At 36.7% G+C, this 27,219-nt stretch overlaps 1 protein-coding gene across 3 annotated transcripts in view; it reads right to left on the bottom strand.

Annotated features, from left to right (window-relative positions):
• The window catches only part of EYS (eyes shut homolog), a 953,299-nt gene that overhangs the window by 839,534 nt on the left and 86,546 nt on the right, over window positions 1-27,219 (bottom strand). For 2 of the 3 annotated variants that reach the window (XM_066994734.1, XM_066994735.1), the window contains 2 exons: window positions 3,703-4,551; window positions 1,484-1,597 (listed from right to left, as the gene is read on the bottom strand). In XM_066994734.1, the coding sequence (XP_066850835.1) occupies window positions 1,484-1,597; window positions 3,703-4,447 (859 nt within the window). In that variant the 5' untranslated portion in view covers window positions 4,448-4,551. The remainder of the gene's footprint in view (window positions 1-1,483; window positions 1,598-3,702; window positions 4,552-27,219) is intronic. The other variant, XM_066994736.1, reaches the window with a different exon arrangement.

The raw sequence follows: 27,219 nt of genomic DNA, 5'->3' as shown, positions 1-27,219 counted from the left end.
GCTACCTAGGGAAGAAAAAGGAAGGTAATTCACAATCAGAGTCTCATTTTCTTCTTCTCAATCCTTGCCAGAAACCTGGAGCACTACATTTCAATGACTGCTGCCATGTCACCAGAGTTGAGTACATTGAACTATTTTCATGTCACATTGGGTTCAGGTTTTCTGTATATGGAAGGGTGGTCCTTGTCTTCTTGCCTCAATCCCAATAGGCAAGGATTGCTTAGATCCAAAAGAATTTCATAGGTAAAAATTTCAAAAGAATGTTTCAGCACAATTTGGGTGAAAGGGACAAAACTATTTAAAAAAAATAGACCATGCACAGGGAAAAAGTTGGTTGTAGAAAACTTTACTGATGGATTCTGTGACTCTGTGAGTTTCCTCCTTTGGAAAGAAAGGATTTTCTCAGAATGAGGCTGATCATGATCCCCTATCCAGTGAAGGAAAGGGGAGAGGAATATAAAAAGGAGCTACTAAAAATATAGAATTAGGAACATCTTTTTTTTTTTTTTTTTTTTTTTTTTTGTGGAGTCAACTAAAATGTAAACAGGAATGTTCAGTCTTTCATTAAGAAAATAAACAGTGGCACTGGAGTTTACTCCCCTTTGCTTTCTTTTTCTTCTTCTTTTTTTTTTTTCTCCCATGTTTTGCTCTACTTTTAATTTAATATCTCAATGTGATGATTTATTTATATTCTGTGCTTTTCAGGGATAACTAATGCTTTCATGAAAGAAACATTTTTTAGAAGTTTTCCTGTCCTTGGATATTCAAATGCTAGCTTTATATTTAGCTCATTCTTAAAGAATGTTCTTCTGAGTATTGCTACTTCTCTTATACCAGCACAATAAATCTCTGCTGTGAAGTATAAGAATGAACAGTTTTAAGTTTAACTGCTATCACAACCTCCCAGAAAAAGTGTTTATAATAGAATGGTTTTAGATACACTTTCTGATTTAAGCTATTCTCATGAAATCATCTTATTTGTCAAATAAATCTTACATAAACTGATTAACCTCTGAGTTTTGTTTCTTTTGAGAGACACACCACTTAATCATGACATTATTGACTCTTTAAATTAGTTTTATCTTACTTTTCTAGCACATCCCTTAAGAAGATACTGAAATTATGAATATATATGTCAAACATCCTAAATCATTGAGCAAGAACTGATCCTTGATTCTTGCAAACTCTGTATCTGAGAATCAGTGAGTTGGTGATTATGATCCTACTTTTGCTATATTACCGACAAGAGGAAGGTCCCCATGGATGTGAACCACATATCAGAAACTGCTGTCATTTACACAACTTTACTTTAGTACTCAAGTCCTTTAAAATAATCACATGGAAGTCTGATTTTTTTATGTTACAAGACATTTTAAAAATCTGAGGAAATTACAAACCATGAAACAATTATCTAAAACGATTGTTTCAGTGAAGCAAAGGTTCACACCATTATGATAGCATAGGAAAAAAAGTGTTTTCTTACCTGTAAAGCCCTTGTCACATTCACAAAGAAAAGTGTTTGGAGTAACATTGCTGCAGTTACCACTGAGACACGTATGTGGCTGACACTGTCCAACTATTTCTGTACAATTTTTACCTATTTAAAAGAGATAATAGGAACACTGAAAATAAGTAAATATTTACTTTTTTTTTGAAATGTCAGATCTGTAGGTGAAATATAACATTTAATTTTATAGATAGATGGTTAGACTCTTGTGCTCATATCACTAGCATTCACCGAAATTACTGAAGTTCTAAAGTGAGGTATAAAGATGTTCAGCTGGTGGAATATGAACTCATTTACCATATAGCTACAAATTCACATATAAATTAAAATCCAGAAATGCTATTAGTACAGTAGGTATTTGTTTCTTTGTGACTTGAAAGTAGTTTACAGTTTCTTCCAGCATAAGACCAAAAGCTGTTTACAAGTGGAGTCCAACTTTTGACTAATTTTTTCTTAATATGAAGCTTTCTGGGAATTACAATTCTAATGATCAGTTTATATGCTATTAAAACATATGGATCTGAAAAAAACACATAACTTTGCTTGCCATTTGAATTGTTGCTATAACATCGTTCACACTTCAGCAATTTTTCCACTTTCTAATACACTTTATGGGAGGTGCTTTTAACTCTTTTACTTTTAGCTCTTTTACTTTTGTGTAGTCATATCCATAATATATGATGGTTTAATCTCCTATTTTTTCTTGTTTACATACAGTTTATTTACTGAACCAATAACGTCAGTGCAAAATGATGGCATTAGCCAACACTGTCTCATATAGTCTAACAGAATATTTTAAGCATTGCTTAATGATAGTGTTAAGCACGATGACTGGTTTTAACATAATTGCATGTGAATCTTTCCATCAGTTTAAATAAAAGCTTTTTTAGATTAACAAAAAAAAAAGAAAACATGCTGCATCAATAATTTCTGCCATTGGTTTTCCACTATTTTTACCAAACCTTGAATAATTAAAAATATTTTTTTCTTATAATACTGACATATTCATACCTGCACAATCTACTATTTGCAAGTGCATTAGTAATCAAATTATTATGCAGTCTGAAAAGCAATTAAAAATAAATTACAGCAAACTTTATGCAACATAACTTTCATTTCTGTGTTCTGTGAACCTCACTCATTCATGACTCATCAATTGTGTTTCACAGCATAACATTACATTTGTAAGAACACAGAATTGCAATCCATCGAAGGAACATTGCTAGAATTCTGCTTCACGAAAAAAGAAAGAGATACAATAATCCTTCTTTTGATAGGAGTGTTTATTTCTGGTACTTCCTAAAGGACTCCTGAACTCCATTGTTCTGAATCTAGGGAAAACATACCCGTACTTTCCTTCATCCACTTCTGTTCCTCCATGAAATCAAGACAGTGACTGAGTGAGAAGGTATATAATCATGTTGTACTCTCTGGTAGTTCCTAAAACCAGTGGGTTTTAGATAAATACTGCAATATTTCCTACAGAAAATTGTTTTGTTTGTTTGTTTTGTTTGTTTGTTTGTTTTGTTTTCAATTTGTGAAATATTTAATCCAGTAACGAAAGTGTTTTTTGTAAACTTACTTGGAAAGGAATTTAACAATGGAAAAATATGGAAAAAATAGTACTTTTTTTTTTTTTCACTTGCATTTCAAATTAAATGCATGATTTTTCAATTGAAAACAGATTTTGATTTTAACATTTTCTTTAATGTAACTTCAAAGGTCTTTCAGCTGAAAAGGACATTTTTGTTGCAGGTTGAATTAAATGTTTATTTCAACAAAACTGTTGGCTGTCAGGATTTTGTTTTAATAACTATTTGTGTATGGGCTGATTCCCAACTATTTATGTTATTTTGTTTAAACTTGATCTGCTGAGCAAGCAAACAAAGATAATCAGTAATCTTTTTAAATACAGAAGTACTTATATATGTCTTGTTCTTCATTGGGAAAGAAACATGATGAGGATTTATTTATTCTTTCCTCACAATGTACACACAAATGTAACCAAGTACATTTCTTTGAATGACTGCATAGTCATGTAAGAAACTGTAGGTAAAAAGGACAGTGCAGGTGTGGTAGGGTCAATGGACAATCAAACTGTATAAAAACATTGTTAATAATGTGCTTACTGCATTATTATGCATTAAAGAATATATATCTATGAAACAGTTATACATGGAGAGAAAAAAAAATACCTGAAAATTTTGGAGGACAAGTGCACTCATATAAATTTTTGGTACCTTCTGACTTCTCGGTACATGAGGCATTATTATGGCAAGGTTTAGTGGAGCACATATCAAACTTCTGGCAGAATTTTCCGGAATACTGTGGTAAACAATGGCAATTATATGCTTTTTCCCAAACATGGCTTAAACATCTTCCATGCCCAGAGCATAATGGTGCATTTGGAGACTGTTGGCAAAACTGCTGCTTTACGGTTACGTTCAGACGAAGGCCCATCTTGCACAATGCTGGACCTCTCTTATGAAGCTCTGCAAAGTAATGAGTTCCAGCACCAAGCCAGTTTGGGTCAACTTGGTGCAATCCTCTTATCTGGCAAACAAAAATCAGCTGCTCTTGAAAAAAAACACTTTTAGGGCAATTAAGAAATTCTTCCTTGGAGACATTTACCAAATTCATTCCATAGGACTGAAAGGATGGCTCAGAGGAGATGAAGAGACTATCACCTAATTGAAGCTGTAAGGGGCATATCTGAGGGACACTGAGATTTTTGTCTTCCCCAGTAGTATTTTTATTCATCTTCCAGCATTCTGCATAAAAGTCTGAGCAGATGTTTTCCCTTGGTGTCCATTTTATTACAATGGGTTTTGGTTCCACTTGCCACTCAGCAACCATTTGCCTCTCACATATTATCTGCCCCTTTACAATGCAGAGTTGAAGAAAACACACTACCATGTGAACTGTTGATTTTGTAGTCATTGTTCCACCTGGCAAATGGGAATCTTGGTTCACACCTGCTGCATTACTGAAGATAGATTTAGAGCACTTTTTTCCTAAGTTGCTTCTGTATTTTCCTTCACAGCCTAGGAATTCAAATGGAGAAAAACATTTCTGTGTTCACACTAAATACAGTCAAAGCCTCATTAAATTTATATCTATATATATATACACACAATAAAACAGGGTCTACATCTAATTATACTACACTAGTATAACTAAAGCCAGACATCTTTTTCTGATCCTGCTGAAGATTTGATTTTCATTTAACTAGTCAATATACTTGCATATGGAACAGAAACAGCTTAAAATCACACATGCCATCTTCCCTCCCTCTCTTGGCCAAAGCTAATGATAACCAAGTTCAGGTAATACATCTGGCAAAACTGAGAAGTAAAGCAGATCATCTAAGTACTAGTCATGAGTTTTAACTACAGATGTTTTCCTGATAATGATTTAATGATTTATCATTAATTTGTAATTAAAGTAGAAATTCTGATTATGTAGGCAAGTGAATTATGTCCAGCAGGTTACAGAGCCTTCCAGGATAATTTAGTTTATGAAAAAACCTTTTTTGGCCCTTCAAAATACCTATTCTGATTTTTTTTTTTTTTTAATATTTACACAGTATGTGAAATACTACCTTAATTACTTCTTATCATGAAATCTCATCCTCTTTCCCCATGTATTTCCAAAGTATTTTGGATCATACTTTGTACTATGTTAAGTGGGCAAGTAGGACAAGAAATAAAGATGTGATTAGTGGAAAACTTGAGATGAAAATTATTAAATGCTACAGTGAACTGTTGAAAATTATAGAGTAATATCAGTCTCTCCTATTTTCACCTAAAGCAGTAGGGTGTAAAGTAGTAGGTAAAAAGTAGGGTGAAAGCATCTAAAATTTAGTTATGTCCTAGACTACAGTCTAGTCTAATTAGCTTTCAGCATTACATAAGCATTTCAGTCTGGTCTGTAAATGTGTTCATTAGGTTCCTTTATATTTACTTCGATAGTTCTGTGGATGTTTACATTTATTTATCCATGTGTACTTGGTTCTTGTTTCCCTTGTTTACCACTTAGGAATTACTTGGTAACAGACTTAGGCAGGTTGCTGCATTGTGCCTTAGGTATCATAGCCTTTTTAATTGCTAAATCCTTCTGTTGGCACTTCTGCAGCTTTCTTGCTGCTCACAGCTCTGCACCCTTTCACCCAGGGTGATGTGTCACTGTTCCCTACAACTTCTGTGGAAGTATTTTCTCCTTGTTGTTCTTATGTTGTTATTCCCATGCCCTTGCTCCTGCAAGACCTGGTATTGCTGATAGCAGACTTCATGGTAAGTCATTGCCATTGGCATTCCTCTCTTTTCCTCCTTTTCTTTCTCTTGGGGGGACCACTGAGGGAAAGGCTGTGGATGTGGTCTACCTTGACCTCAGTAAGGCTTTTGACACCGTTCCCCACAACATTCTCCTCAAGAAACTGGCTGCTCGGGGCTTGGACTGGCGTACGCTTCGCTGGGTTAGAAACTGGCTGGATGGCCGGGCCCAGAGAGTTGTGGTGAATGGAGTCAAATCTGGTTGGAGGCCGGTCACTAGTGGAGTCCCCCAGGGCTCGGTACTGGGGCCGGTCCTCTTTAATATCTTTATTGATGATCTGGATGAGGGCGTCCAGTGCACCCTCAGTAAGTTTGCAGGTGACACCAAGCTAAGTGCGTGTGTTGATCTGCTCGAGGGCAGGAAGGCTCTGCAGGAGGATCTGGATAGGCTGGAGCGATGGGCTGAGGTCAACTGCATGAAGTTCAACAAGGCCAAGTGCTGGGTCCTGCACCTGGGCTGCAACAACCCCAAGCAGAGCTACAGGCTGGGAGATGAGTGGCTGGAAAGCTGCCTGGCCGAGAAGGACCTGGGAGTATTGGTGGATAGTCGGCTGAATATGAGCCAGCAGTGTGCTCAGGTGGCCAAGAAGGCCAACGGCATCCTGGCCTGTATAAGAAGCAGTGTGGCCAGCAGGTCGAGGGAAGTGATTGTCCCCCTGTACTCGGCTCTGGTGAGGCCGCACCTCGAGTACTGTGTTCAGTTTTGGGCCCCTCGCTACAGGAAGGACATGGACGTGCTCGAGCGAGTCCAGAGAAGGGCGACCAAGCTGGTGAGGGGTCTGGAGAACAAGTCTTACGAGGAGCGGCTGAGGGAGCTGGGCTTGTTCAGCCTGGAGAAGAGGAGGCTCAGGGGTGACCTCATCGCTCTCTACAGTTACCTGAAAGGAGGCTGTAGAGAGGTGGGGGTTGGTCTATTCTCCCACGTGCCTGGTGACAGGACGAGGGGTAATGGGCTAAAGTTGCGACAGGGGAGTTTTAGGTTGGATGTTAGGAAGTACTTCTTTACCGAAAGGGTTATTAAGCATTGGAACGGGCTGCCCAGGGAGGTTGAAAGACTCAGTGATATGCATGTGCAAAGCTTAACAGTATGCAGCACCTGTCCCTGATCAAAGAAAGGATCATCCATTCAGTGTTCTATACAGACAGTACTGTATATGGAAACAACTTATAGGCAAACTGATGTAACTCTATATTTACTACAGTAAAGATATGTGGCAACCATTTGCAGGATTTGAGGGGATGGCCAGGGGAGAGCATTCTTCTGAGAACTTCTCCATCAATTCTCTTCCGAGCTTACCAGTGGAGAGACTTACGTTTGCCTTTCCCTTTGTCTTTGCTTTCCCTTCTCCCTTTCCCTTCTCCCTTCCCTCTCTCTTCTCTTGCTTCAAAGTAACCTTCCCTGTTTGAGCCAATGTTTGACAACATTGGACCTTGTTAAGAAATTGTTGTACATGTAAGTCTGGCCCAATGACCTTTGTGAAGCAGTGTCCAGCACTGTTTAAGCTTTTGAAGAAACCAGAAAGGTGTTAGTTATGACTAACAGACTTCAGGCTTAAAACATTAAACTCAAAAGGGATGGAAACTAGTTTCGCTCCTCCTCTCAGAACTGTTTTTGTTTTCATTTAATTATCAAATTCCAATTCTGCCTTCATATAGGTGATATACTCTAACCACCAACTCCACAGTCAGGCAGGTACGCCAATTTCTAATTCGTGTCTCTGTCTTTATATTTACACACCTGGGAGTTAATTCCCCATAGGAAAAAATAATATAATAAAATAAATAAAGAATGAATTTGCAAGCAAACTGCTCTTCTTGAATACTAAGCATCTTTCTATTTTGAGACTATTCCATCATCTTCAGTATCACATGAAGTATCACAGTTCAGCAATACCATTAGATAATATTCTAGCAAATGTGTAATTTGGATAATTTAACATTTTTTCTTTTAAGCTATCAGTGTTGAACTATTATATCCATTATAGCTGCTATTACTTCTGTCACTATTATCAGATGTAAAAGTCTATGCATTATATTACTGTATATTTAGAAATCCTACATTCAGCAACCCATCTTTACATACCTTTTTCATAATGAGATTTTGTCAGGGGTTACTAAAATTGATGTTTATAAAAGGTTATCTTTCTTTTCAGTAACTTTGAAAAGAGAACTAAAATGCAAGAATTCTTGCCCACATATTTTGCCTTTCATCTCTGTGGTTCTGCATAGTTCTGATATGGCTTCATTTTTACTGATAAAGGGTGCTGCCTCACAATGGGATGGGATAAAACTTCTGATCTATTTTTAAACAAGCATTACAGAACTTGATACTCTTTACAAAACCTATTATGTTTTCACACAATTGAAAGAGATTATTCTGAGAATACTAGAATGACTAATGTTAAGTAAACAAATACATCCTGTAAAAACAATGGAAAAAATAGGTCGAGATGCAATACATGGAAAACAATAAGAGAGAATAAATGTTGTTGTATTTTTTAACAATAAAATTAAGAGAAAAAAGGTTATATAACGAAGAATATGAAAAATACAGAGCTAAGTGTGAAGTAGTTACAATATTAACATACATGAAGTAGAAGATCAACCAAAAAATTAAACATCCACAAAATGTTGATGCCATAAGTCATGAGACAAAATCATGCCATGAGATAAAGTTTGAAAGCAATTATGATAACTGTTAGATTTTAGGTCAACATTAGGCAAAGACAAAATCTTCCTATCTATAACCCCAGATGTTTCCATGTAATTGATAAAGACTAAAAAAAGTCCATGACTAGGACTTGTGTGGACATGCTGTAGATACTTCAAGAAAAACTACCTCTCAAAGGAGAAGTTACATAAGACTGAGTGAAAAGAAGCATAATGATTTTTTTTTTTTTTTATAGTAATGGAGAAGCAAAGCAGCAAGTTTTATGCAGGACCTCAAGGGAAATCATTTAAAAGCAAAAATTATGTTTCTTTCATTCCAGTCCAGTATCTTACTGGATATGGTTTTATTTTATTAATAAGAGTTAATAAATATTAATGACAAAAATAAATACATTTTAAGTTGAGATTGAAGAAGTACCCATGGAAGTTATCTGCCTAAGAATTTCTCAGAAAAAAAAAAATCTGTCCAAGAAGGGAATAAATCAGAAAATGTTTGTTAAAATCTTGTCACTATGCCGAAGCTGGGGGTGTACCTCTTGTCCCCTCCCTGCACCTTGCACACACACTTTATGGTCTGCTGTCTGTGCTCAAGGTTGGCTCTGGTTGCATGGGGCTGTGACCTTGGATCAAGATGCTGTGAAAAGAAGTGAGACAGAACTGTTGGGTCCCTCACCTCCCTCAGCTGCTGCATTTAAGCTCAGGCTCTCATTGTTGGTTTTCATATATGAGGAGCGGCTGAGGTCCCTTGGTTTGTTCAGCCCAGAGCAGAGCAGGCTGATGGGAGGCCTCATGGTGGCCTGCAGCTCCCTCACAAGGGGAGCGGAGGGGTAGGCGCTGAGTTCTGCTCTCTGAGGACAGTGACAGGACCTGAGGGAACGGCATGGAGCTGGGGCAGGGTCAGGCTGGGTGTTAGGAAAAAGTTCTGCACCCAGAGGGTGTCTGGGCACTGGGACAGGCTCCCCAGGGCAGTGGTCAGAGCACCCAGCCTGACGGAGTTCAAGAAGTGTTTGGACAATGCTCTCAGACATATTGTTTGATTTTTGTGTGGTTCTGTGCAAGATTTGGACTTGATGATCCTTGTGGGTCCCTTCCAATTCAGTATATTCGATGATTTTATGGTTCTATGACTTACCTGGGCTATGCTGGCTTTTATATCCTACCCTTGTATCCCATTTATCCAGGCTCTGACCCAAATATTTAACTTTACGTCTTGATTATAGGACCTGATTCCTCATTATGGATGTGTCTGGGAACAACTGGCCTATTGGCTGGCTCTGGGTGGCATTCCAGACCAGCTCTGTGCTTCTTGCATGGGTGCTGTGGGATGGTGCCCAGGGGTCTTTGTCACTCCTTGCTCCCTGCTTCTTTTCCTTGCAGGACAGGCCACACTTGCTGCTCCATGAGACAGTGACACCATACTTGCTTTATTTCTGATGTGCATTTGAAAACATCAAATTTAAGCGCGACTTAATAGGTAAACTGTAACTAATACATGTAATACAAGAAATGCCTCAAGTTATATAATGCTTGCACAATTTGACTTTCACCCTGTGTATTTTACAAATACATGCTAATTGTGGCAATGACATACCTATTGTCTTTATACCCTTACGCTTTTCATCACAAAATTAAGAATCCTTGGAAAATGATGGAATATTTGCGCTAATCTTCACTCTTTGCAAATGATCCTCTCCTTATTTACTATACAACATTTTAAGTATAGTGTTAGCTGAATTATTAATTTGCTAATATGATTTTCTAGAAGATTGAACATTCTAGACAGGGAATTAACCTGCACCTCAAAATACAGAATCATTATTTCTATTTTATAGATATACTATAGTTATAGACAGAAGGAATGGAGATTCGGCCAGCATTGAAATTGTAGGGATTTCTGATGGCTAGTCTTTTGGTCATGAATCCATAAAACATAATTGTAGGTAAAACAGTCTTGATTCAGAGAATTTTACTTGACTTCTGTTCAGTGATTCGTATTTAGAGAAAAAGAACCTAACAAACAATTAAACAAACATGTACATAAACATCTATTTCCTCCAAACTCATCTCAACTTTCTCTGTAGGTCACACTGAGTTTGTCCAAATTCTTACAATGCAAGGAAAGTAGGGAATTAGGGTGGTTAGCATAACACTTTTTTTTTTTTTTTTTTTTCCTGTTGCCTTGTGCTTAATGGATTACTGATGCTCAGTTCCTTAATGTCCTCGTCCTGGTGTGGGTTGCCTATGTCTGCAGTCCACTGGGGGTGTATGTACCACTGTGGCGTGGCGATACTCCACTGACATGTCTCCAGCCCCAGTGGTTAGCAGTGCCTCTTGTACATATGCCTGAGCAGGGCAGTAAGCTCCTCTGGCTTGATGGCATTTTGGTGTCAGTGGTTTTTCCCACCATAGTTTACATCAGTCCCAGAGCATCAAGAACCAGCCATGAGAGGCACAGGATAGTTTATGGCCTGATCCCACCACAACCCTGCAGCTACTCAAACACTTTTCTTCATGCCTATCACACCATACTTGGCTCCTGTTTACTTCATGCACATTTTTAAGTGCTTAATATGTCCACATTCCAGCGTAAGGACCAGGCACCTGCCAAAAAGGGAATCCAAGGAGACACAGAGACAAAATACATGCTAGACAAAGTATGTCTTATTTCAAATTCCCTAAGAATAAAAGACTGTTCTTTTCTACTGTCTTCTCTGGTTATACTTCTCTAGCTAAGATTGTGATGTTTCCCCTGACCAGGACTACGACCAGGATTGTCACTTGCTGGGATCAGAGAGGATGAGACAGAAAACTCAACAGTAATGGGTGATTACATCTACTTTGTAAATTGTTCAAATAGCTCAACACAGCATAATTAAAGATTAAAATTTAAATATTTGCATAGAATAAGTGACTGTATCTTGGAATAGTAGGTTAGAGAAGCCACAAAATGCAAAGCAACCATTGACAAGATTCCAGTTATTGTTTACGTCCTGATTCAGAACTGAAGAATGGCTCTCTAGCAGTGGCCATTATGTTCTTAGATTCAAAATGCTTGCTGAGGAAACAAAAGTAAAAAAAAAAAAAAAACACACAAAACAAAGACAACAACAAAGAAAAACAAAACAAAACACAAAACAAAACAAAACAAAACAAAACAAAACAAACCCTCCATGGTTGTTCTCAAATTCCAAAAGAGAAACTACTTATGCAGTTAATTTATAAGAAAGCTTTTAAAAAGAGGCTAATGGTGTTAAATCCTCACAGAGAAAGCAGAGATTGTATTAGGAAAGGATACTGTATTAGAGGGTGAAAAAAAGATGTGCCATTAATCAAAGCTTGAAGAATAGAAAAAAGGTAGCTGACATGGCTAAACTGGAGTGTTTGGGCAGGAAAGCAAGTTGCGGAATCTGCAATTCCCTAAAAATAAATGAAATAAAACCGTTGCAGACTATGGCAGGTTAAGAGAAAAAACAGATTCATATAAAAAACACTAGTGGGAAGAAAAAAAAATGCAAGTAACACAGTATCAAAACCAAAAATAAATCTCCAGAAGTAGTTGTAACAAAGCTTAACAGAGAGCCTCCATAGCCAGCAAATATTCCCTGTACAAAAGGAGCATGCAGGCAGATAAGTTAGAAAAAATAAATTACATTTTGTTTCTCTATTTTCTTTGAAAGAGTTTGATGAGGCTGGCACAGATTTGTTAACACTTGAAGTGTTGATAGAAGAAATTTAAGACAAAGTAGACAAAGTTAACAGCAACAGTGAACACCATCCCATGAAATACCCAATGTTGAAGGATTTAAAGTATTAAATAAATGAATTTGCTTGGGGAAGGTCACCTCACAGACAAGGACATAGACAAAGTGGAGATATTAAATGCCTTCTTCGCCTCTGTCTTCAACGCTGATGATGGACTTTGGGACCCTGGCGTCCTGAGCTGGAGGACCATGATGGTGGGAATGATAAACTCCCAACTGACCCTGAATGTGTGTGGGATTTGCTGCTCCAGCTGGAGTCATTAAAGTCCATGGGTCCAGATGGAATTAATTCCAGAGTGCTTAGAGAGCTGCCTGATGTCATTGCAGGACCTGTTTCAATTATTTTTTAACAGTCCTGGGAATCTGGAGAGGTCCCAGTAGACTGGAAGCTGGCAAATGTACCAATTTTCAAGAAGGGCATGAAAGAAGACCCTGGCAACTACAGGCCTGTCAGTCTCACGTCAGTGCTTGATACTGAGTGGTGCAGTCGATACAATAGAGGGAAGGGATGCCATCCACAGGGACCTGGACAGGCTGGAGAAGTGGGCCCGTGAGAACCTAATGAGGTTCAACAAGGCCAACTACAAGGTGTTGCACTTGGGCTGGGGCAATCCCAGGTATTTGTACAGGCTGGGAGAAGAAGAACTTGAGAGCAGCCCTGTGATGAAGGATTTGGGGGTCCTGATGGACGAGAAGCTGGACATGAGCCAGCAGTGCATGCTTGCAGCCCGGAATGCCAACCGTGTCCTGGGCTGCATTAAAAGAGGGGTGGCCAGCAGGGAGAGGGAGGTGATTGTCCCCCTCTACTCTGCTCTTGTGAGACCCCACCTGGAATACTGCGTGCAGGCCTGGGGCCCCCAGCACAAGAAGGATGTGGAGCTCTTGGAACGGGTCCAGAGGAGGACCACTAAGACAATCAGAGGGTTGGAGTACCTCTCCTGTGCAGAAAGGTTGATGGAACTGGGCTTGTTTATCTTGGAGAAGAGAAGGCTTCAGTACTTGAAGGGAGTGTATAAACAGGAGCCTGTTTATGTGTGTTGATAGTGATAGGACAAGGGGGAATGGTTTTAAACTAAGACGGGAGATTTAGGTTAGATATTAGGAGAAAGTTTTTCACTCAGAGGGTGGTGAGGCACTGGAACAGGTTGCCCAGGGAGGTTGTGGATGCCCCATCCCTGGAGGCATTCAAGGCCAGGCTGGATGCGGCTTTTGGCAGCCTGCTCTAGTGGCTGGCAACCGTGCCCAGAGCAGGGGGGTTGAAACTAGATGCTCTTTAAGGTCCTTTTCAGTCCAGGCCATTATATGATTCTATGAATAATTAAATAATACATATTATATTCATCAACAACCTGGATGATGATACGGAGTGTACCCTCAGCAAGTTTGCTGACGACACAAAGCTCGGAGAAGTGCCTGATACCCCAGAGGGCTGTGCTGCCATTCAGAAGGAACTTGACAGGCTGGAGGGTTGGGCTGAGAGGAACTCAAAGAAGTTCAACAATGGCAAGTGCAGAGTCCTCACTTAGGGAGGAATAACCCCAAGCACCAGTACAGGCCGGGGGCTGACCTGCTGGAGAGCAGCTCTGCGGAGAGAGACCTGGGAGTCCTGATGGACAGCAGGCTGACCATGAGTCAGCAATGTGCCCTTGTGGCCAGTGGTGTCCTGGAGTGCGTACAGAAGAGTGTTGCCAGCAGGTCGAGGGAGGTGATCCTCCCCCTTGACTCAGCACTACTGAAGCCACACCTGGAGTATTGTGTCCAGTTCTGGGCTCCCCAGTACAAGAAGGACATAGAGCTACTGGAGCAAATTCAAAGGAGGGCTACTAAGATGATTAGAGGACTGGAGCACCTGTTGTACGAAGACAGGCTGAGAGAGCTGGGCCTGTTTAGCCTGGAAAAGACAAGACTGAGCAGAGACCTCATTACTGTGTATAAATATCTGAGGAGAGGGTGTCAAGAGGATAGAGCTGGTCTCTTTTCTGTTGTGCCCAGCGACAGGATGAGAGGCAACAGGCAAAAACTGAAGCGCAGAAAGTGCCAGCTGAATATGAAAAGGCACTTTACTATGAGGGTGACAGAGCACTGGAACAGGTTGCCCTGAGAGGTTGTGGAGTCTCCTTCTGTGGAGATATTCAAAACCTGCCTGGATGCCATCCTGTGCAATCTGCTCTAGGTGATCCTGCTCAGCAGGGAGTTGGATTAGATGATCTTCAGAGGTCCCTTACAACCTTGGTCATTCTGTGATTCTGTGATATGCTATTTTCATGTTTGGGATAATACTTGAATAGTATTAGCCAAAGTACTTGAATTTTCATAGTAGCACAATTTTTTCTGTATAGAAGACTGGACAGTGAAACCACATTAAATAAAAATACTGCTAATGTAATTAAATAAATAATTAATTAATATAGCAGATCATAAAACATATGTTGTACCTAACACTCAGCCAATTTTCATATTTACACTAGTGTATTATATAATGTAGCATATTCCAAACCTCGTGTTGTACCTAACAGCTGTTTAGCACATTTACTCTAGTTTCCTTGAATTTGAAAGACCTCTGTGAATGATGGATTAAAGAAAAAAAATAAAAGTTAACAGTGTAGTAATGATCATTGTAACATGCATATACTCGGACACCCAATGTTAGCACTTTTCAGTTGAATACAGTTGAATTCAGTTTAGTATACTATGAAATATTTTTTTTTATATAAAACTGCTTGTATGTTTCCAGGAATGCCTGATTTTATACTAAAACTGACTCATGGTGCATTTTTAGCTTTTTTTTTTAATAAATATTTTTTTATATATTTTCTATATTATGTATATTATAATATATAATATATATTATATATTAAGATTATTCATGCTAAATTAAGATCAACTGTACTTTAGCTAACTCTGAGCTGTATTCTACAGAATGTTATTCATCTTTTTCAGTTTCAGTATGCAACTATATTAAAAATGTAAGGAACAGGTGCAGAACAACTTAATCTTTATTGCCGTAGACACCCCGATCCACAAATCAATTTTAAACTGATTATAATCTTACTTCCACGTTTTTAATTGTTTGAGATTTTTTTTGCATACCTATAGTAGGCATTTTATAGGTATGTTCACAATAACCATTTCCTTAGGATTGGAAATGTGGTTCCGAACTCAACTCCAAATTATTCCCTCTTAGTGTGCTTTGGTTCATATAATGCAGCATTCTCAGAACAAGTGATCTTCAGATGAAACAAAGCTGAAAGAAACACCTCAGAAATAACTAGTGCACTCTAGCCACTAATGGACAGTTGATCCATATGTATTGGACTAGTCAACAGTAACACTGAAAGAATAATGGAATGGATATTAGGTAACTGTATCAAGTAACCTCACTGCTCCACATTCAGATTCTCTTACTGCTCCAAAACTGCTCAAAAATGTAGACTTAACTGTGAACTAAATGTGAACTAAAATAGAACTAATTTCCTAAACTATTCAAGGAAGTATACTTTATTATATTCAACAAAATTGTTCTTCAATTAGAGCAAAATGAACTAAGTCCATCACATAGACTGATCTGCCTGAAAACTAGGCCTGAGTTTTGAAAAATTCATTGTTGCCAACTCCAACTAATTTAGGTCCTATGAATTGGTCTCTGCAACTGTATGAGAGGAAGTATTAGCCTGATTCGTTCATTCTTAAGAAACCATATTAGTTAAGGGTCACTTGACTATTGCAGTCTATTGTAAATGTAGTTCAGGATGGAAAGAAAGAACAAGATTACTGGAGACTCCAGGATGTCCTACTTAAATTAAAAATGTATCAGCAAAGGAACTAGAAAGAAGGAAGCCAGATGTTAAGAGAAAGCTCAGTTCTTTTTTTGAATTTATATCAAAATGTTCAGAAAGGACCACAGAACTATGATTTTACTTTTTTTTTTAATTTTATTTTTCTTTTTTTTTCATTTTTTTGACAAAGTACTAGAATGTATTTTTCCCTGATTCTACAAAAAGTAAAAAAAAAAAAAAAAAAAAAAAGTTAAAAAAAAGACTAATTATTAGCAATACCTAAGAAATAAACTAAGAAATAAACTGTAGTATTTTTGTAGCTATATAAGCATTCAAATTTGGCAATATGGTATTAATGAAAATTAAGATACAATGGCTATGTCCGTAGTACTAATCAATTATCAAAATAAAGCAAATCTGAAGACAAGATGGATTCAGAATAATATTTAGATCATGGAAATATCCTGTCTAATAATAGTATCAGCAAAGAATGAAACACATGCAAATTACCAACACATATTATAATAGTTTGGTACTGGGAACAAGACTTTGATACTGTTAGTCTGTTTCTTGGAATTATTGTGACTTATTACCAACTCATACTTTAACAGTCAGCTGTGAGGCACAATTTACAAGAGATTTCAGGCCAAGGATCATTCCCAGTAGACGGAGTGCAGAAAAATATTCTAGAGGCTATGAAAGAATAATAGTTCGGATAGGCAAGATAATCCCATTAAGCCTCAGAACTAGACAACAGGCTCTCATCAATGCTCAGTTATTAGAATAATGCCTTCAGGCCTTTAATGCAGGATTTGGTTATTCTGTTTTAAGAAGCTGGGAAGCACAAGACGAAATATAATTTCTATATTCACCTCAAAAAATACAATAATTGCCCAAAATATATGACCTAGAATATATGCCCAGAATGCCTATTTAACTAATATTTTAAAATATAAATTATATATAAAAGCAAAATGATTGGACACGTGAATAACAAAGTCATGATAACAATTTCATTTGTATGACTCACAGTATTAAAGGGCCTGAATGATATTTATCAGTTCTATAATGATATATTTTACGTAATCCTAGACATCAGGAATTCAGATTAAGGAACTACTTTTTTCTTGTAAATATTCCATAGCTGCCGAACACATACTAACAGCATGTGCAATATGTAATCACAGATAAATATTTAAGTTAACACAGTGATGAAATTATTTATTATTCTTATATTTAATTATTTATTATTCTTACTCTTGACACAATGTGTAAATGCATAAACACAATGAATACATATTCAATGTAGGTAACAATATTAATAATGTATATTCCTAATAGGTCTTTTCTTTGAAAATTCCTAGTAGAGGTTACAGAAAATTCTATTTAATGATAGGCTTAAAAAGATATTCTACTTAAAATGTTAAGATTGAATGTATTTGATACCGAATGTACAACAGCATATCTAGGTAGCAAGAAAAATGAAAAACTGATTTATCTTCACCTGTGAAGATGGTGTAAAATTTATTGTGTATTTAGTTGCCTCCATCATAATTCTTGCATGAATCTACATGGAAAAGAATATGGGACGTCTATATTTCAGTGATAAAAATAAGCAGAAAGCTCAAAATTCTCATCTTATTTAATTTGAATAAATAAGTATATGGATTGATGGTGGACTGATCCTTCAAGGTTTTTAGAAGTCACTATTAACACTGAATATCAACAAAGCCTTTAAAAATCACTGTCAATAAACTGAGTTTTATCTGTGTTACACTGCAGCAGGTGCATAGGGGAAATCTTTTTCACATACAGCACAGGAAAATAAGGTATTTTTCAAAGCCAACCTTTCCACTAGTCAAAACAAAATTAATGGAATTTTAAACTAAATGTTGAACAATTCATATAGATATCATATCATATAGATTGCGTTAGAGAATTTCAGTCTTGGTGTCAAAAATATATGAAGAGCAAAGATAACACTTGATATAAACTTGCAATTCTCCTAGAACCAACCTCATCTGAACTGGATACTCAGGAAGTAATCAAGACTCTAACAATAGTCCTCAAAAGCAGATTTTAACTGATTTGATAAAAACAAACAAATAAAAAACACCAAACGAACAAACAAACAAAAAAAAACAAAACACCTGTGGACAACAAAAAATAATAATAAATTAATTTTAAAAATCAACATTATTCTCCATATCCTCATCACAATTAGTGATCATTATAAATTATCTTTTGCTGAGTTAAATTACTTAGTTCCTGAAACAGTAGTATTCAAATGCTCTAATTATGAGGAATTATCTTGGTGACAGATATCTTGTCACCTGTTTAAATTGCAGAAGCACACTGTAGGACTGAAAGAGTTTTGAGAAACTCTGAAGAGGCTATACTTGAATTTAATTGCCTACAAAGGTCTGTTTTGGACCTCAGGCTGCTGTTTTTATTCAGCTGGTGATTTTATTCAGCCATATACCTGTGTCAAGACAGAAATACTTGGCTCAGAGGAAAAAGGTTACTGATGCATCAAAATTAATTTGCATTGGCACACAAACTTTGATTTTCTTTTCTTAAAATAACATTGCTCTAATGGCAGACATTAGATGGATAAAATGTATATATTTTACTGAGTCCCTCTTTATGATCCCAGTTATGATCCCAGAAAAGTAATCTCTCCAGTAACTGTGAGAAATCCCTTACTATTCTCCTGATAATTCATGAAGGAGGTTCATGTGCCAGAGTAGCTTTCAGCTCTGAAGGAAGCATGCAGACTGTAATTGGCAGAGCAAAGCAGAAACTTGTTCAATGCTTCCTGCTGAGAACACTTCATTTTTCCCAGTAGGCTTTGGTAAAACTCAGCAGAGCTCAGAAACAAAACAAAACAAAACAAAGCAAAGCAAAGCAAAACAAAGCAAAGCAATGCAAAACAAAACAAAACCCTTAGAACATCTGACAAAGGAAAAAAATTAGTGAAGTCTCTCCAGAACATGTAAACTTAGAAACCAATTGATGGCTACTTACCCCAAATCAGCTACAGCTTTTAAATAGAATCGGCCCTTTTGATTATTGTTATTTTAGAAGGAGCAAGAATGGATTTCTAGGATTATTTGAGAAAGATCCTTATAAAATAGAGATGATCAGACAAGAAAAAAAAAAAAAAAAAGTTTTGTAAAAAGCATTACTAATACCTGTTGTGTATAGGTATAAGTTGTGGATGCTCCATCCCTGGAAGTGTTTAAGGGCGGTAGGATGGGCTTTGAGCAACCTGAGTGGAAAGTGTTTCTGCCCACGTCAGGGGGGGTGGAATTAGATGATCTTTAAGGTCCCTTCCAACCCAAAACATTCTGTGATTCTATGATCCCTTTCTGTAATCCAGTAATTTTCAGAGATCTTTTGGGTTGAAAAAACTGTATTGGTTTTATTCATTCTTGACAAACTCTTACTTCAGTTCTTGTTCACCACATACATCACAAGAGCTTCTTTAAAAGCTTGTACTTTAAAAGCTACAATCAGCTCAATTTTTCATATGGGTATACCCTTTTTTCTAAGGGTATTCATATGCATCAATTAGGACAGGGAACATATATAACTCTTCTCTGCTGCCAAGCCACACTTATTGTAACATATTGTGTAAAACACAGCAAAATATAAGCAAAACAAATAAAATCAATACCATCTGTGACAAGTGTCAAGGAGACAGACATGTCACAGAAACCTATAAAATGAATTGCTCAAGCCAGCAACTAAGTCAGAAGTTCAAAAAATGATACCAGAGGATATTTTTTCTGTCTCCTGAATATAGTTGAAAGTAAATGTTTAATCTGAACTAAAACACAAAAACTTCATCACTTATGAATCAAGGAAAGAGACTCTATCTTTCGAAGTTTTATTATTCTTACTCTGGTATTAGGAATGTTATACAACACTTGAAATGTAGACTGGAAACTTCTGTCTAAATTTTATTTTTATTATCCCAGGTTAACAATATCATCAGCCACAGCTACTTTTTTTAATGTTAATAAGTCTTCAACATTAAGAGGACTAAATACAATGTCTAACATACAGTGAATTCAGAATATTATATTAATTATTGCATAAATAAAACTGGAAAATAATTCAACACACTTTGTGTAGAACAGTTTTTGAGGGTTTTCAGAAAGTTATATTAACATTCCAGAAGCTATAAAATATTTTAATTCATAGTAATTTATTTTCTGAAGGAATGTACATATATTGAGAAAAATGCAGCTATTTAATTTTAGAAAATATTAAGCTGTCTTGTTTGGTTATGTTTTTTGTTTGTTTTTTTTTTTTGTTTGCTTTCTTGTTCTTCTCCAAATATTAAATGAAAAAGATATATTGACTAACTCATCAGGGAAATCACCTCCAATAATTGAGATTTACAATTCAATTATATTTTATACTCACTTCTTTTTATTGTAAGTTTTCTAGCATTCTGTCAGTTTGTTTTGTGCGCACATATTCTTATTCAAAAAACAGTAACTCTTTAAAATATTTAATCTGTTGACTTCTGTAACACATTGCAATACACGAGCTACACTAGGAGATTTCTATATCCATTTAAAACATTTAAAATTACTTTTACTTGATGTATGATTTAATTCACAATTTTACATCTTCTAATGGTATTACTGTTACTTTTCCATATGTGAAATTCAATTGCCTTGTATTGTTGTCACTTCTTCAGGTCTTTTATCAGAATTAGCTATCAGTGGCTCTTAAAATGCAAAAAAGTAATATCTGAACAATGTTTCTCTCATTTGTTCTCTAGAAAAAGCACTAATTTTGCTATTTATGTTGTGTAAAATAAATCTGCATTTCTGTACTACAGAAATAATGAAAACATATTTTTCTAAAAGCTTGAAAATGTGGCATTTTAATACTTTTAGTCTAGAAGTTGTCGGGTCGTTCCCCCCCCCCGCCCTCCCCCCCCCCCATACTTTTATATTTCCATTTGGCACATTTTACTTCTCAAGAGGTTTTTGTATTCTCACCATATAATAGTTGAAAAACCTGTTTTAATTTCCTTACTGTATTTTTTCAAGTTCCCCCATTTATAGCTGTAATAGCATTTCTGAGTGTGATTATTTATTTATTTTTCTAAGTTGTACATTTGCAATTACTCTGTTCCTAGACACTGCTTTATGAATGTATCTTTCAGCTTTCCTTTATGGATCTTCCATGTAATTACAATAAGATACATTTAAAATTGTTGAAGGTTTGACGTTCAAGCCATGAAACCAAGATGTGTCACAAAAAAGGCTGAAACTCTGGCCTGACACTAGCACCTTAATATATCTCCAGTCTCACAAGTAATCCTCTTAACTAGTTCTATTTTCCGTCATCATACTTGCAGTTCAAGTAGAAAATGATCATAATCCTTTAAGCAGTAGAAAAGCATTAATTCTTTCAAATTTAATGTGCAATTATGTAGATAGACACAGGAAAGGAGAGGCAAGAGAAACCCCCTGACTGTGTACTGCAGATATACCTTGAGTTATTTGTCATAGGTTGATTGTAGTATAGAATACCTAGAGCTGGCAAAGTGACAACCTCTAGCACAGAATGCAAATAAGTATTTCTTAAGGAGAAGAACCAGAAGCCCAATATATTTTAAAAGTTGTGGCTAGTCATATACTTTCCCCTGACTTATAAACAGGGATGATCAAACAATAAATTGTTTTTATTATTTTAAGATAATTGGAGGAGAGTGTTCTTCAATAAATTTGAGTGTCCATTTTTTTAAGAGAAAAAAAAATGAAATCTTTCATAGAATGTGTTAAAAACACCACTTATTATTTTCCATTTTCAAAATATATTTTTTTTTTAATTGATTTTTCTGTTGTCCCTTTAAAAGGAGAGGAAACAGAAAAGGAAGAATAAATCAATTCCTAGTATCTGATAAAAAAACACAAATATCTGAAAAATTTTACGTATTTTATTTTCCCGTATTAACCAAATAACAACTTGTGAATTTCAAACCCTGTATGCATTTCTGAATTTGTCATTGTGTTTTAAGTATCATCATACCTCTACACAACTAATGTGAAGCTGAATTAATTAAGAACATTTTATTTATATCAAATAATATTTTTAACAAGTTTTTTGTTTTGCAATTGCATTCTTATTGCTTTATTATCTGTCACAGATTCCTATTTCTTTCTTGCTTTGTGCATATTTGAGTATAGAAACTTCATATGGCTTCCACTTCCCTTTTGCTAGGGTTCAATGTGCTTTGCATTATCACAATATAATATTGTACATTAAAAAACAACCATGTGTTCCAGAAGTAAATGAGCCATCCTTGCTTTGGAATAAATGTAAGGCAAATTAATATTACTTTTAAGGCAAATCACAGTTCACTGGAATTGTTCAATTTACTCTAAAGTAAATACAGTCTGAATCTTTAACATCATGACTATCTTCCTGACTTCTCTAATAATTACAGTATTGTCCCTCTCCCATTTTTTTTCCCTTTCTTCCATTTCGCCATTACATAAGTCTCAAGAGGAGCTATAAGAAATATTCAAAACTCACTTTTTTTTTCATTTTTTTTTTTTTTTCCAATTTTCTAGACAGTTGTATCTGCCTATATTCAACTGCTGGTCTGTGTTTCTTAAGCTTATTACCTACTGTAAGTTTTCCATATAAAATGGAAAATACATGCAAAAATACACATATCTGTAAATTACAAAGTCATTAAGATACAAGTTATACTGCTATTCCTATATACAATTGTGTGTCAATTTTTCTTTACAGTATCATTCACAGGTATGATGTAGAGCTTGGTATCCATGGGGCACATTACCTAAGCTATGCAGCTTCTCTAAAATAAATCTTTGATGTAGTTGTATATGTGGGAGTATGCTGCATCTGAAAATAATCTTGCTGCTGGTAAAAAATTTTAGATGGAATATTGTGGTGGTTTTACTCGGGTGGGCAGCTGAGCTCCACCACAACCACTCTCTCGCTCCCCTTCCTCAAAGAGGAACAGGGAGAAAATATGATGAAAAGGGCTCAAGGGTTGAGATAAGGACGAGGAGATCGCACAGTAATTATCATGACAGGCAAAACAGACTCAGCATAGGGAGATAGTAAGATTTATTGCCTATTACTAACAAGCTAGAGAAGTGAGAAACAAAGGAAAGAAACCAAAAGCACCTTCCCCCCAATCCATCCTCTTCCACCTCCTCCCCCTGAGCGGCACAGGGGAACAGGGGAATGGGGGTTATGGTCAGTCTATAGCGCTTCTTCTCCACCACTCCTTCTCGGTCACTCTCGTCCCCTGGGCTGTGGGGTCCCTCCCACGGGATGCAGTCCTTGCTGAACTGATGCAACGTGGGCTGCCCACAGGCAGCAGCTCTTCAAGAACTGCTCCAGATATGGGTCCGTACCACGGGGTCCATACCTCAGGAGCAAACTGCTCCAAACTGGATCCCCCACGGGCAGCAGCTCCTGCCAGGTCACCTGCTCCTGCGTGGTCTCCTCTCCACGGGCTACAGGTCCAGCCCAGAATCTGCTCCGACAGGGGTCTCCGTCGGTGCAGGTCCACCTGCTCTACCATGGTCTCCTCCATGGGTTGCTGCATGGAACCCTGCTCCACCGTGGTACTCCATGGGCTGCAGGGGGACAGCCTGCTTCACCATGGTCCTCACCACAAGCCGCAGGGGACTTCTGCTCCGGCACCTGGAGCACCTTTCCCCTCCTTCTTCACTGACGTTGGCGCCTTCAAGCCTCTTCCTCACTCCTCTCACTCTCCCAGATGCTGTGTGGTGCAGCGTTTTTTTTTTTTTTTTTTTTCCCCTGTCTTAAATACGCTCTCACAGAGGCGCAAAACAACATCACTTATTGGCTCAGCTCTGGTCAGCAGTGTGGCCCTTACCAAAGATAGGGTAGCTTCTAGATCCTTCTCACAGAAGCCACCCCTGTGGCACCCTGCTACCAAAACCTTGCCACGTAAACCCACTACAAATATTTAATGCACTAAAACTAAATGGCCATTTAATCTTGTCATCTGAGCTTTAACTTAGATGTAGCCCTACAATGTTATACCAAACAGAGGATTTAACTTGGTTCATAAGAATACAGAACTGGGTTATGTTTGTGCCAATTCATATTCTGAGAGTACAAATGTATACAATTTTGACTTTTCCTACTATTAAAATATAATTAAAATAAAGAACACGTTTTAAAATAATATGGTCAACATACTCTCCAGTCATTAGGAAAAAAACAGTAAAAATTTCTATTTCCCTTTAATAAATGCATAAAATAATTTTAAAATTGGAATTAGCAAACAATGGAACATTTTAAAGCATGAATATAAAAAAAGGAATATAAAAAAAGGAAGTAAACTACATACAAATGTGCTGCAAGCTAACCACCAGATTAAAATATTTTAAAACGGTAATAATTCCTCGTAAAGTAGTTAGCCTTAGCATCTGTTCAGTTAATTGACAGTAATCATTCTCACAGAACAGGCCAGAATATTATCCTGTAACTCACAGATTGTTTTTGACTGAAATAGCCAAACAGAAATATATGACCTATTTTAAAATTCTTATTTATTTCCTTGTAGAATGGAACAGACATAAAATAAGTACAATCAGAATAGCTACTTAGAGGCATTTGCTGCCCTTTAGAATCCCTGTCCTTCCTGCCTTTGAGCTTTAAAAAAAAGCCAAGAGTTAGTAAGTTGGTGTAATTCTCTTACTTTATGTAGAAATATGTCTGTGAAGTGCTAGATTTTCCTACATTTGTTACATTTGCTATGTGGATGAAAAACTCTCAAAGTAAGCTTGGAGATTTTTCAGCATAGGATATTTTGGTGTGGGGAGGAAAAAGCTGTGAAATTAAATATTAAACATGTAGAAAGTGAATAGGAAGAAAAAATGTCTTTAAACTTGAAGAAAAAACTTGCTCGGCCGAATCATAGAATCATTAAGGTTGGAAAAGACCTCCAAGATCATCAGGGCCAGCCATCGCCCTACTACCAATGTCACCCACTAAACCATGTCCCTAAGCACCACATCCAAACTTTCCTTACACACCCCCAGGGACAGTGACTCCCCTACCTCCCCGAGCAATCCATTCCAATGCCTGACTACTCTCTGAGAAGAAATGTCTCCTAATTTCCAACCTAATCCTCCCCTGGTGCAACTTAGGGCCATTCACTCTAGTCCTATCACTAGTTATCTATGAGAAGAGGCCAACCCCCGTCTTCCCAGAACTTCCTTTCAGGTAGCTGTAGAGAGCAATAAGGGCTCCCCTGAGCCTTCTCTTCTCCAGACTAAACAACCCCAGTTCCCTCAGCCGCTCCTCACAGAACCTGTGTTCCAGACCCTTCACCAGCCTTAAATTAAAGCATTTGCTTTAATAAGCAAAGGTAGGTATTTGTTAGCTAGGCCAACAAAAACAACAACAAAGAAAGCAGTACTACATATACCAAAAGTATACTTTATATATACAATAAGGTAAAACTAAGTATACAGTATAAAGCTATGCAGTTCACTGACATTTTGCACTGTGTAGTATTTCAGATTATTTTTAGGACTATGTTTATTGGCCAGGTGTCCCGTTTACAAATCTATTTTCAGCAGTCTACATCTCCTCATCTCTGTGTCATGTCCAGAACACATAACTGAAATAAGAGAAATAGAGATAAAATTATGTTCTGTTTCAAGAGTGGCTATTGTGGCTTTTAACAGAGTGAACTATTCTTATATATTCTTATATAGTTCACTCTTAAATTAAGTTTATAAGCTTAATCTTTAAGGTAGAAGTCACTTTCCCATCAATGTTTAAAGGAGTGCTAATAATGCCTCATACATACAGGAGATCACTGTGAAGGATGAGTTTACAGGTGTAAGTTATAGGCTTTAGGAAAATAAGATTTGATCAGCCAAGCATTTCAGGTGAAGATCATGAGAACAGTTAATGAACTTGAAAAAAAGGTGTTAGCTCTCCTGAGACAATTTCTTAGTGACTGGGAGGTAACGATACATATTTGCAGAAGCAATTTAGATAAGACAGCAAAAGAAGAGTCTAACAAACTAATTATCAGAAGTGTCACTATGTGTTGCTTTATTATAAATACAAAAATCTATTACATGATTAAAAAAAATTAAAATGTTGCTTTCTAGTCTAAAAATAATCAGCCTTTCCTGTCCAATAAGAAAAAAATTGCAAGTTGTTAATTATTTCTACTAATAGGACACTGATTTCAAAGCACTAAAAGCTCAGGAACAGAGTTCTCAGGTAATCCAAAGTCATTGTGAAGACTTTTGTGATGGTCTAAGAATTTCAAGAAATTTAAGTTATTAATGTACCTGTTTATCAGAATCCTGTTACTCATTAAACTCTCATTTTTAAAATAAAAAGCATGTACTCCAGAAGCATAATGTCAGATGCACAAAAAAGTGCACTGTTAAAAATAACAGCCCAGGTAAAATATAGCATGTGACACCCAACATTTTAGTCAATTTACAGCATCGTCTGTATAGTGCAGGTAAGAGCACAACAGTGACATCACTGGACGGACGGACGGACAGAAGAAAGGAAGGAAGGAAGGAAGAAAATCTTCACGTGAGTAAGTCAATTACAACGTATACACAATTTGTTGCATTTGATCTGTACTGACACCAATTATATTTTCAGCAAAATATATTCAACATGAGAAATCTTGTACCAATTCAGATGCAGATGGTGTTATCATAATCTAAGAGCTACATAAGCTAAAGTTTTAAAATATAATTTCTGTTTAACATGCAAGGAAGAGAGAGGTTTGTAAGGAGAACAAAACCAAACAAAGCCAAACAACAAAAAAAAAAATGCACAGTAATTAACAGTGTTGTATGAAAAGTAAAATAAAGATATTCATTTCAGCAATGTCAGTGCCTATTTGAAAGGGAAATGGATTATCAGCAATTTCAATAATTGCTTTGTCACCAATTATTTAAGATATTAATAATCAAATCAAAGAATTTGGAAAGTTGATATGTTGCCAAACAGAAAAAATAGATGACAGCATGACAGTCTTTTCAATTTATAGCAGAAATGTCAAGCTTCTAATGCATATTAACATCACACCTGTAAAACAAAATGTAGCTCTACACAGAGGAAGTCTCACCTAGTACATTTTCTCTGAA

This window comes from Anser cygnoides, chromosome 3 (genome assembly GCF_040182565.1).
Source record: "Anser cygnoides isolate HZ-2024a breed goose chromosome 3, Taihu_goose_T2T_genome, whole genome shotgun sequence".
Classification (NCBI taxonomy): Eukaryota; Metazoa; Chordata; class Aves; order Anseriformes; family Anatidae; genus Anser; species Anser cygnoides.
The sequence above is the reverse complement of the archived record's forward strand: the minus strand, read 5'-3'. Positions and strand labels throughout refer to the sequence as shown.